A 12,786-nucleotide genomic window follows, 5' to 3' on the forward strand; every position below is an offset into this window, starting at 1 on the left:
ATTTCAGCAGAGGGGCCAGCTCCCTCCCTGCCCCACGCTCTGCAGCACCCTAATGCCCTTGGGGGGGGGGGGACAGCCACCCCTCACTGCAGAGGCAACTGGGAAGCTCATCAGATGCATTCACTCAGGCCGCGTAAGGCCACAGCTGAGTTACAACTGGGAGTTGGACTGGGGCTAGAGTGACACAGCAATAAACAGGCCCCTGTCCTGTGACTGGGGGGTGGGTCAGCGGAGGGAGGGCAGCCAGCATGGAACCTGATTGCTAAGTCAAATCCCTCCCATCCTCAGAGCGAGGGCTGCCATCCGTGGTGAAACGAAGGGGTCCTGCTCTGTGGCCTCGTGGCTGGATGCCTAGGGAGAACACCAGGTCTCTGGAGGGGCTTCCGTGGCTTCCACGCGGCAGCATTATCCCAGGGGAGACTCCGCAGGCTCTTCCTGTACCAGCCAGCTGGCTGCCGTGGGGATTGGCCGCCACCTTGATCACCTTTCGCTCCTGCTGTCTGGAGTCAGATTTTTGTTTCTAGTTGGTACATCAGAGACCCTTCCGCCCTGCAGCTCCTACAGGTGGCAAAGTCCTGGTGTGCACTGTTGGTGACAGGCCCATGTGCACACACCTGGGAATGCACACGTCCTCGCAGGGCTGCATCCACGCACAGTGCTCAGCGTGGCGGACCGGGGCCCCGAGACCATCAGCAGGCTTTCCTTTGCTAAGCTACTCAAACTCTGGTAACAAAACTTGCAAAAGGTTCTCCAGCCAGGGCAGCTGGTTCCCGAGGCAGAGAAAGAGGATTTGTGGGGGACAAGGCTAGACATCCATTTTGGGTGCATTCCTCACAAATAACCTTATGCCACAGCCTTTAAAGTCCAGTCGACGTGTTCTGTGAAGACAGAGGCAGATGCAGATGTGACGTGTTCAGGAAGCAATATCCGTGTTGGCACAGCTACAGGGAATGCAGTCTCTAGAACAGGCGAAGTGCAAAACTAGATTGTGAACTAGCTCTTGGATTCATTTCAGCAAGCAGGTCCTGAAGAGTCCCTTTAACCCCTTCCTCTCCCTTCTCGAGTTCTGCCAATGCCTCAGCTCTGGCCTCTCCCTTTGCCCTACACACCCCCCTTTCTCCTTCCATCCCCCAAGGACTCCGGAGACCCCCAGAGCCTTTGCTCAGCTTTCCCCTGGTCCGGCAAAGCCAGGGGACTGAGGGAAGTGAGAGGGTGGTGGCAGTGCTGGCACTGGCCACAGGACAGTCCCAACAGAGAAACTGTCTAAGCTGCCAACACGACCTGTCAGGCCGCCACCTGTGGACCGCGGGGCCAGGCCCTGCCCTGGTTCTTAATGCCCTCAATAACCTGAATCCGGGTAAGCCCTCCACTGTGGGAAAAGGAAAGCCAGGAAAACTGAGACCGTCCTTGTGGGCCGTGCTGGGGGGTGTCGTCCACTGTCCCCGTTGCTCCTGCTGGGGCAGCAGCGCTGGTGCATGGCGGGGGTGGAAGGGGTTACACGTCTGTACTAATAGCCCTTGGATTGGTGAAGGCCTCACGGCCAGAGCCTGGCCACGTCACCGGGTAACTCTGGGGCGCTGCCAGTTGGAGGGATGGGGGTCCCCCCTCCTTGTAGTATGTGGGAGCAAAGGAGAGCCTCTCGCCTCCGCCCCCGTTGGGCAGCATGTCAGCCGTCCGTATGTAAAAGGGAGAGCTGTATAGGGAGCAGGCAGTGCAGTGGCTGGCCGCCACCCCGCACGGCTGGCCGCAGGGCTCTCTGGTGGGAGGCGCCAGGCCGCCTCGGCCGTCCAGGGCCTGGGAGCTGCAGGCATTGCAGGTGGGGCCTCTGCGGTGCGCGGGCAGGTCATGATCCTCCTCCTCCTCCTCGCGTGCATCCTCGGCTCTGCTCCTCTTGCAGCAGTAATACTGAGGGGAGAGTGGGGAGGGCTGCCTGAGGGCTGAATGCCCCCCTCTGGCTGGGCACAGGTGCCCACGGCCCTGCTCTGCTGAGGACCCCACGCCAGGCGCTTGGTTGGCCCCGGAGAGAAAACTCAACACCAGAGGCCCACGGTCCACAGCGATGTCCTCCCAGCCCTGCAAGACCAGTTCCTTCCCTCTTCCTCCCCCTACTTCCTAGTGCATTGACTTCAGGTGGAGGCTGAGAGAGCGGGGAGGCAGAGAGGGAGGGACATACAGATCCTACTAAGCACAGGCTGGGGTGCGGAGAGCTGCTTTCAGAGTCTCCCCACATGGTGCCCTTCCCAGCACTCCAGAAATCTCAGACGCGCGGGAGACACAACACAGTGACCCGGTATTTTCCCAGCTCACTCTCTTGGGTGCCCGAAGTGTGCAGGGCGTGAGGGGAACATAGCTCCCTTCTGACAGCCCCCCAACTCCCAGCCCCCTTGACTTACGCCTCCCACATTCCACGGCTTTGGGCCTTGTCCCGCCCGCAGTGGGCCTCCAGGTTCTGCCCCCATGTTGGGGACGTGGTTTGCTGGTGGCCTCTGGCCACAGGCCCAGGGGACTGACCTGGAGCCTACAGTAGCACAGGACGGCGATGATGCAGAGGAGAATGACCGTAGCTAGGATTCCGCCAGTGATCACAACCGTTCCCGCTGTCATCCGCCCGACGCCCCATCAAACTCTGCAAAGATGTGTGCGGAGAGGTGAGGGGCAGCTGCCCTCCTGGGCATGGGGCCGGGAGCCCTCCTGGAACTTTCTCAGCTGAAGGCATGGGGGACCCGAGAGCAGGGAGGGCCCTGGGCACTGGAACACCAGGGGCTTCCTGAAGACAGAGTGTAGCTGTGGCCTGGGCCAGCCTAACCTGGGGGGCTTATAGCTGCGGAAGGGAAGAGAGGCGGCACAGAGCTAACTGAAGGTGTGATTCTGCTCCCTGTTTCCATCCAGTTTCAAAGGTTCTTGCTGTCTTTCTGCTTTAATTCTCTTCTCCCTCTCCTCTCCCCTCTCCCCTCTGTTCACACCAGGCTTAACCCTCACCCCTTCCCCTACCCCACGGGGCCAAGACACAGAGAATAAAAACTTCTGTTCACGGAGGCCTTAGTCTGTGTGAGGCACTGTGTTAATAAGTACTCCCCTGGTTATCTCAGTTAACCCTCAAAATAACCTTTTGAAAAAAAAATAACCTTTTGAGATAGTTCTTGATTATCCTTATTTCACTCACGATGAACTGGGGCTTTGACTGATGTGGCTGGGAGTCCACCCAGCCTGGTTCACCCCGGTGGCCATGCTCTTAACCACTGCCCTCTGGGGCACAAGAGCTGACGGTCCCTGAGCCCTTGACCCAGGTGGAGGGGACAGGGTTTGAACCTCAGAAGTTCCACCCTGGCTCTAACTCATTTGAGGGGCGTATCTCCTCTCTTTCCAATTCTTGGGGAAAACAAGGGCAAGGCGAGCTCAGAGGGAGACGGCAGGCACATTCTGGCCCCTGGAAGGTTGGGGCGAGGCTGGCCAGACGGGTCCTGCTAATGGGGGCTAACAGGTGGAGGCGCGCTCAGGACATGAGGCTGTCTGAGGGCTGAATCCCCTTTCAGGCCACTGAACGGGGATTCCCGACCCCCAAGGCACACGGGGACCAAGGTGGGCTGTGTCAACGGAGCAGGAACGTGTGAGGAGACTTGGCATCTTGAGGACAGAATGACCGTAAGCACTTACGTTCATAAAGGGAACGGTGACCTGCAAGACAATGAAAGGGACGGAGATGTTGTTAGAAGAGTGTTAGCCTGAAAAAGGCCCCAAGGATTAGATTAATCCCTGAGCTCCACCTCACCTCACCCTGCTCTCTCACCATGGGCTCTATCATCAACAGGCCTAGAGGTCCCAAATCTGCAGCTCCAGCTGTGTCTCCAACTGCTTAGTGGACAGACTTGTCCCTCAGATGCCCACACTGGCACCTTGAACCCAATCATGACAGGCTGTCATCGCCCTCTCTCCAAGTGGGCTCCCCGTCTCCAACCCCTCTGTTAGTGGTTCCACCAGGGCTGCCACAAAGGGTTTTGCAGGCTGTTGGTTACTCGAAGGGTAAGTGAGGGCTGGAACGCCAGCTGCTCAGGAAGCCGGGCGCCCTGCTGCGCTCACCTGGGGAAGGGGCACCTGTCTTCACCCAGACACCATCTGCTCCTCACCATTGTGCTCCTGGAGCCCTGTGTGCACCTGGCTCCGCTTCTAAATCACTCAAAGTGCTCACAGGGCGGTCTGTGGACCACAGCCTGGCAGCACCTGGAAGCTGGTTAGAAATGTAGCATCTCAGGCCCCACCACAGGCCTAATGAGTCAGAACCTGCGTTTTAACAAGGTCCCGGGTGATTATTTGCATATTAGAGTTTGACAAAGCTGTGGCGTGTTCCCCTAGATGCCCAGACTTTCAAATCCTCAAATTCTTCTTTGGTTTCTTCCAGTCTTCTGTTCTTCACACCAATTATGACTCTGCACCGCATACCTGCACTGGTGCAAAGGTTTCCTAACAGATCTCGCTGGTTTTGTCTCTGAGCACCCTTCACATCACCCACAGTTAGCCCTTCGTCATGCCCCTGCACCCCTCTTCCTCTGGAGACTTTGTGGCACCACACTGCCTGCAGGACACATTTATCTGGGCGCAGACTTTTAGACTGAGCTTCAGAGGCTTTGCCCTCTCCCACTTCCCTGCATGCTCACCACCAATTATCTTTTCTTCCTCACCGCCCACTGTCCCCCCTGCATGAATCCTCTGCCCATCAGGTAGTCTCAGTTCTTAAGAAGTTTATAGCCAAGTGATGAAAAGACACTTAATATACCTTATGAACCAGAGATGCACAGACCAGGGGCTGTGGGAACACAGAGGAGGGGGCAGCTAACCACTTGGGGAAAAGTTCCATGGAACATGTTATATTTGAGCTGACTCCTAAAGGCTGAATGGGGGCTTGTCCAGTAGACCAGGTAGAGAGGACGGAATGCACGGTCCAGGAGTGTGAAAGAACACAGAGGCTCCGGGAACTGTAAGGAAGGTGGGAAGGCTGGGGGTAGGAATGAAGCTGGAGAGGCTGTAAGGCAGGCAAGGAATTAGGATTTAACTCTCTTGAAGACAGTGGGGGTTCCTGAAGGGTTTCGGTAGGGGAGAGCATGCTCTCACTGTCTCCATCTATTTAAATTCTGCCCATCCTTCAAGGCTCTGAGAAGCCTTCCCTGACTGCCTCATGGTGATGCACTCTCTCTGGCTGGAATTCTACTGTAAAACGCCTTTCCAGGTGCCACTTTTCAAATCCTGTCTTGGTATGATGCTTGTCAACTTTCATGTGGGAACATCTTGACTCCTGTGCTAAATTATGAGTCCTCTGGGATCAGGAGTTGCATCTTATACTGTAGCCTATCCTCCTGCAGCATAGCGGGTACTTAAAAGTTTGGTAATCATCTCACCATACAGCGTTTCTTTCACAGGCCTGGCAGTAATGACTAGGATCTGCCACCAGAGGGCAGCAAGTTGTATCTCTCCGCTCACATCTGATATGCAGACCAGAGCATCCTTGTTCAAGACCAATTTGACTTTGCCCAAATGCACGGTGAGCCATGCTTCAGGGTTCACTGGGGTATTTGCTGGGGGCGGGCAGGTGAACCTCAGCCTTGGGAGGACTTACACACCATCACAGCCACACCACTCCACCCTCCCCTGCTTCCCCCTGCATGCTCACCCCTGAGGGCTGCTCAGGAGACACAGAGGCCTATGACCTGAAGTTGGAGGAGGCAGCAGTGGTCCACTCTACTGAAAGTCTTGGCCTAGTCCCCTGGGATGTGTCCAGGCTGTTTTAGAGAACGGGGAATTATGAAGCCATACAAGAACAGTGCCCTCCCTTCTTTGCCTTCCATGCCTGGCCTCCCTCTTTCAGTACCATGAAGACTGCACAGCAGAAGTGGTCTGGAAATGGGGAGCACTGAAGTGCAGGCAGAGCCACAGGGCTGAAGGCCCATTCAGGGCCCAACTGTGCCGCTTAGCGGACATCCGATCTTGGAAACTGACCTTCTTTCTCATGGTAAAAGAGAGATTAGCAAAAAACTCAGGAAAAAGATTCGTGTATGTGAGGGCCCCTTGTAACCTCTAAGATATCCTTCAAACATGGCTATTTGTGGGGAGAAGGAAGGCCCAGACATTCTGTGATCACTTAAGTCTGGCCTGACAGTCATAAACCAAGAAGGCACATGTGAAGTGCATGTGGTCAACTAGCCAGGTCCCAGCCAGCTTCCCAGAGGGCCCAGTCCTGGTGGTGCAACTTAGCATTTAAATTCCCACACCCAGTGGCTCTCTATGGTTTCAGGGGTGCTTATTTTCTCTTTGCAACTAGATGCAAATGATCACAATAACTCCCTGAATCTAAACAGCATTCGCCGTACAGTTTACAACGTGTTTCCATTTCTGTCCCCATTTATGATGGGCAGGTGCTAAGATGGCCCCAAATGAGCCTCTCCCCTGGCAGTCATGCCTTGTGTACTCCCCTCCCCTTGAGGACGGGTGCCACCTGTGACCTGCCTCTAACAGAATACAGCAAAGGGGACGGGATGTCACTCTGTGAGTAGATTCTCAAAGATTCTGACTTCCCTCTTGTGAGCCAGCTCTCGCCCTGGCTGGTTTTGATGCAGCAAGTTGGATTCTGGTGAGGCCCATGTTGTAGCAAGGAACTGAGGATGGCCTCTGGCCCTCAGTCCAATGGACAGCAGGGTGTTAAAGCTATCAATCCAATGGCCCAAAAGGAACCGAACGACCACTTACGTGAGAGTGGAAGTGAATCCCTCCCCAGCTGAGCTTTCAGATTAAACTGTAATCCCAGTGGACACCTTGAATGCAGCCTCATGACCAACCCTGAAACGGTGAACCAGCTGGCGATGCTTGGATTCCTAACTCACAGAAACTGTGAGATAATCGACGTGTGTTCTTGCAAGCTGCTAAATTGTGGTAGTTTGTTATACAGCGAAAGGTAACTAACACACCTCCTTTGAACCATACAAAAACGCCACTCACAGGAGGGAAAGCCAGACCTTTATACGATTTGCCTAAAGTCATACAATAGCAAGTGTCTGAGTCAGGACCCAAGGGCCAGTGCTGTGGAGTTTCTGTCACACCAGTTGCCTGATTAATTTCCTGAGGCCTTGAGAACAAGGTCCCTACGTTCCCTCACAGGGCCTAGGAGCTCTGGACAGAATGGATTCAGTAGCGACTAACTCAGGGGCTGAGGACAGCCAACAAGGACAAACCTGTTGCCAACTGCAGACCCCCGGGGCCCGCCCTCTGTGACCAGGACTTTCTGGAGCTCCCTCTCCACCAACACCTCTCTCTACCCAGCATCCGGGCACCTTCTCCTGTGCCTCACACTTACGTGAAACAGCTGGAGCAGCGACGGCCCAGTCACGCAGGCTGTGCCTGAGCAGACAGCAGCTGGGGGCACGTCATGGCCAAGGGTGTCAGTCCCTGACAGAGAAGAGAGGGGAAGGTCAGTGAGAGCTGGAAAGGGAGGCTGAGAGGACAGACGGGCACACGCTGGCACCTGGTTGTGACCCCAAGACTCTGGAGTGGACATCCCCAAGGGGGCTTGTTTCCTGACCTCCACGGCTGCCTTGGTCTGAGGTCCCTGAGCCTAAGAACCTGAGGTCAGGCCTCTAAGGCCACATCGTATCCCGTCCTTGTTTCCCTCCCTCAGTGTCGCTGTCCGGAACGCTTGCCCAATGCACCATCAGGACAAGAGCCTCTCCCTGCTCTGGGAAGCAAGGCTCAATGGCGGAAGGGGGTCCAGCTGCCTCTTTCATACTCCACTGGAGAATGCTGACCTGTTCCCTGGCGGACGTGTCCTTGTTGGCTGCATGGCCGATCCCCCTCTCTCTGGCCCCACACACCTCTTTCCCATCTCCTTCCCCATTCTTTCCTGGGCCCGTCCGTATTCCCAGTGCCCAGAGCTGATCACTCCTTTCTCTTACTCCAATATCCCGACTTCCTCAGGCCAACCCACCAACCAGACAGTTGGATGGGTAAGTTCACGCCGATGTGCTGATGGAGGAGGGGGAGGTGAGACCCTATTGAGGAACCCAGTATAGTCTAATTACTGGGGGGGTCCCTTCAAGCCAAAATTCTTTACCCACTCAACATGGAGCGTCTAGGCCTTACACTGAGAAAGGGGTGAGGGTGGGGTGGAGGAGGGAAGGACACCCCCTGGTGGTGACGCCGGGCCCCTGCTCACTGTCCTGAGAAGGACGTGCCCCACTGGGTGTATTTGTACTGGGGAGGGAACTCAACCATTAACGGGATGCACTGAGCCACCTTCCACAAGGACAGGGCCAACCACTTCCAGGCTCTCTGCCTCAGCCAGAAGCTGGAGGTCAAAGGACAGACATTTTCACGCCTCAAGGACTGGCACCACAACTACTGAACCTGTGCTCTACAGCCCGCGAGCCACAACTACTGAGCCCACGAGCCATAACTACTGAGCCCATGAGCCACAACTACTGAAGCCTGTGTGCCTAGAGCCCGTGCTCTGCAACAAAGAAGCCACCGCAATGAGAAGCCCACACACTGCAACGAAGAGTAGTCCCTGCTCGCCGCAACTAGAGAAAGCCCACATGCAGCAACGAAGACCCAATGCAGCCAAAAATAAATAAATTTTTTAAAAAGCAATGCGGCTGGCACAAGTTTTAATCTAGGGGCAGGGGCAGATTTCTCTCACTAAATACATTTTAAAGTAAAGGGATACTTGGATCATACATCATGATCAAGTGGGATTTATCCCAGGGATGCAAGGATTCTTCAATATATGTAAATCAATCAATGTGATACACCACATTAACAAATTGAAGAATAAAAACCATATGATCATCTCAATAGATTCAGAAAAAGCTTTCGACAAAATTCAACACCCATTTATGATAAAAACTCTCCAGAAAGTGGGCATAGAGGGAACATATCTCAACATAATAAAGGCCATATATGACAAACCCACAGCAAACATCATTCTCAATGGTGAAAAACTGAAAGCATTTCCTCTAAGATCAGGAACAAGACAAGGATGTCCACCCTCGCCGCTTTTATTCAACATAGTTTTGGAAGCCCTAGCCATGGCAATCAGAGAAGAAAAAGAAATAAAAGGAGTCCTAACTGGAAAAGAAGAAGTAAAACTGTCACTGATTGCAAATGACATGATACTATACTTAGAAAATCCTAAAAATGCTAGCAGAAAACTACTAGAGCTCATCAATAAATTCGGTAAAGTTGCAGGATACAAAATTAATACACAGAAATCTCTCGCATTCCTATACACTAACAACAAAAGATCAGAAAGAGAAATTAAGGAAACAATCCCATTTACCATTGCCTCAAAAAGAATAAAATACCTAGGAATAAACCTACCTAAGGAGACAAAAGACCTGTACTTAGAAAACTGTAGGATACTGATGAAAGAAATAAAAGATGACAAAAACACATGGAGAGATATACCATGTCCTTGATTGGAAGAACCAATATTGTGAAAATGACTATACTACCCAAGCAATCTACAGACTGAATGCAATCCCTATCAAATTACCAATAGCATTTTTCACAGAATTAGAACAAAAAATTTTACAATTTGTATGGAAACATGAAAGACCCCAAACAGCCAAAGCAATCTTGAGGAAGAAAAATGGAGCTGGAGGAATCAGGCGCCCTGACTTCAGACTATACTACAAAGCTACAGTAATCAAAACAGTATGGTACTTGCACAAAAACAGAAATATAGATCAATGGAACAGGATAGAAAGTCCAGAGATAAACCCATGCACCTATGGTCATCTAATCTATGACAAAGGAGTCAAGACTATACGGTGGAGAAAAAACAGTCTCTTCAATAAGTGGTGCTGGGAAAACTGGACAGCCACATGTAAAAGAATGAAATTAAAACACTCCCTAACACCATACACAAAAATAAACTCAAAACGGATTAAAGATCTAAATGTAAGGCTGGCTACTATAAAACTCTTAGAGGAAAACATAGGCAGAACACTCTTTGACATAAAGTGCAGAAAGATCTTTTTTGATCCACCTCCTACAGTAATGAAAATAAAAACAAAAATAAACAAATGGGACCTAAGTAAAAGCTTTTGCACAGCAAAGCAAAACATAAACAAAATGAAAAGACAACCCACAGAATGGGAGAAAATATTTGCAAATGAATTGACCAACAAGGGATTAATCTCCAAAATATACAAACAGCTAATGCAGCTCAATATATATTAAAAAAAACCCAATAAAAAAATGGGTGGAAGATCTAAATAGACATTTCTCCAAAGAAGACATACAGATGGCCAAAAAGCACATGATAAGATGCTCAACATCACTAATTATTAGAGAAATGCAAATCAAAACTACAATGAGATATCACCTCACACCGGTCAGAATAGCCATCATCAAAAAATTTACAAACAATAAATGCTGGAGATGGTGCTGAGAAAAGGAAACCCTCCTACACTGTTGGTAGAATGTAAATTGGTACAGCCACTATGGAGAACAGTATGGAGGTTCCTTAAAACATTAAAAACAGAACTACCATATGACCCAGCAATCCCACTCCTGGGCATATACCTGGAGAAAACCATAATTCAAAAAGATACATGCACCCCAATATTCACTGCAGCACTATTTACAATAGCCAGGTCATGGAAGCAACCTAAATGTCCATCAACACAGGAATGGATAAAGAAGATGTGGTACATACATACAATGGAATATTACTCAGCCATAAAAAAGAACAAAATAATGCCATTTGCAGCAACATGGATGAACATAGAGATTGTCATATTGAGTGAAGTCAGTCAGACATAGAAAGACAAATATCATATGATATCACTTATATGTGGAATCTTAAAAAAAAATGGTACAAATGAACTTATTTATAAAACAGAAGTAGAGTCACAAATGTAGAAAACAAACTTATGGTCACCAGGGGATGGGGGGGAGGATAAATTGGGAGATTTGGGATTGACATATACACATTACTATATATAAAATAGGTGACTAATAAGGACCTACTGTATAGCACAGGGAACTTTCCTCCATACTCTGTAATGACCTATATGGGAAAAGAATCTAAAAAAGAGTGGACAGGACTTCCCTGGTGGCACAGTGGTTAAGAATCCGCCTGCCAATGCAGGGGACACAGGTTTGAGCCCCGGTCCGGGAAGATCCCACATGCCGTGGAGCAACTGCGCCCGTGTGCCACAACTACTGAAGCCCACATGCCTAGAGCCCATGCTCTACAACAAGAGAAGCCACCGCAATGAGAAGCCCGCGCACCGCAATGTAGAGTAGCCCCCGCTCGCCGCAACTAGAGAAAGCCTGCACCCAGCAACAAAACCCAACGCAGCCAAAATAAATAAATTTATTTTTTAAAAAAAAGAGTGGATATGTGTGTATGTATAACTTTGGTGTACAGCAGAAGCTAACACAACATTGTAAATCAACTATATGTCAATAAAAAATTTTTAAAAATAAAGTGATAGACCTTCAGTGAAATTCTGATCAATAAAAGTGAGGGAAAACACAACTACAGACTAGGAGAAATGAAAATGGATATTACCACATATGCTGCAAACATAAGGAAACTAAAGGGTATTAAAAACAACCTTATGCCAATAATCTAAAAATACAGATGAAATGAATGCATTTATGGAATAATGTAACCTACTAACACCTCCTCAAGAAGTAAATTACTTGAAACATAATGTGAAGAATCAAATCATCAAAAATTGACTTTCAAAAAAGAAGAAGAAAAAGAGAAAAGAAAACACCTAGGCCCAGAGGGCTTCACCAGAAACACCTACCAAACATTTAATAAAGAAATCATTCTATCTTACACAAAGCATTCCAATAACAGAAAAAGAAGAAATATTCTAAGTCATCTTATTATCATTTTTCACTAGCAAAAAACAGTAAGAAAATGTAATTTTAAAGACATATAAAATGATGATAAAATTATTAGGTCCTAGGTATATACATAACACAAGCTATACAGAGACTTTATGTAGAAATCTATAAAATTTTATTTTTATAAAGACTTTTTTTTTTAACACCTTTATTGGGGTATAATTGCTTTACAATGGTGTGCTAGTTTCTGCTTTATAACAAAGTGAATCAGTTATACATACACATATGTTCCCATATCTCTTCCTTCTTGCGTCTCCCTCCCTCCCACGCTCCCTATCCCACCCCTCCAGGCGGTCACAAAGCACCGAGCCTATAAAGACTTTTAAAGGTTACTAAATAAATGGAGGGGTATACTAAAAAAAATTAAAATTAAAAAATAAAGGGATACTAGAAGAAAAAAAAATCAAAGTTGCTTTTTGAGCATAAACCATGCAATATGCTTGTTTAACAAACCAGTTACTTACACAAAAATGGTCCATGGAAATAGAAGGACTCTAAGAGATCTGGCCCAATATCTTTACTTTTCTAGATGAAGAAACCAAGTTCAGAGAGGACAAGTGACTTGCTTAACCACACACAGCAAGATAGAGATGGAGCTGGAGAGGTGCTGGGAGCAAAGCCTCCTGGCCCCAGTCCAGGGCCTTGCCATTAGGATGCTGTCTCTCCTCCTAGAACATCTGCACTTGTCTCCCCAGGAGCTAAGGTGTCCCCTGAAATAGGGTTTCTCAAATTGGCTTGATGGTAACAATCACCTGAGCCACATGTTAAAGCAGAGACTCCAGACCTACTGAAGCAGCATCTCCAGGGGAGGGGCCCAGAATCTGTGTCTTTAACAGGTTTGAGTCTTACTATCTGGCCCTTTCGGGAAATGATGCAGGA

The 12,786-nt window shown here is 49.5% G+C and overlaps 1 protein-coding gene across 1 annotated transcript in view; it reads right to left on the reverse strand.

Annotated features, from left to right (window-relative positions):
* Positions 1–1,327: 1,327 nt before the first annotated feature.
* FAM163A (family with sequence similarity 163 member A) overlaps positions 1,328–12,786 on the reverse strand; it is a 77,499-nt gene continuing 66,040 nt past the window's right edge. The window contains exons 2-5 of the mRNA XM_029227169.1: positions 7,340–7,431; positions 3,655–3,675; positions 2,512–2,626; positions 1,328–1,905 (exon numbers count right to left, since the gene is read on the reverse strand). Coding sequence (XP_029083002.1) covers positions 1,495–1,905; positions 2,512–2,604 — 504 coding nt within the window. The 5' untranslated portion in view covers positions 2,605–2,626; positions 3,655–3,675; positions 7,340–7,431 and the 3' untranslated portion in view covers positions 1,328–1,494. The remainder of the gene's footprint in view (positions 1,906–2,511; positions 2,627–3,654; positions 3,676–7,339; positions 7,432–12,786) is intronic.

This window comes from Monodon monoceros, unplaced genomic scaffold (assembly GCF_005190385.1).
Source record: "Monodon monoceros isolate NGI ecotype Baffin Bay Population unplaced genomic scaffold, NGI_Narwhal_1 Super_Scaffold_18, whole genome shotgun sequence".
Classification (NCBI taxonomy): Eukaryota; Metazoa; Chordata; class Mammalia; order Artiodactyla; family Monodontidae; genus Monodon; species Monodon monoceros.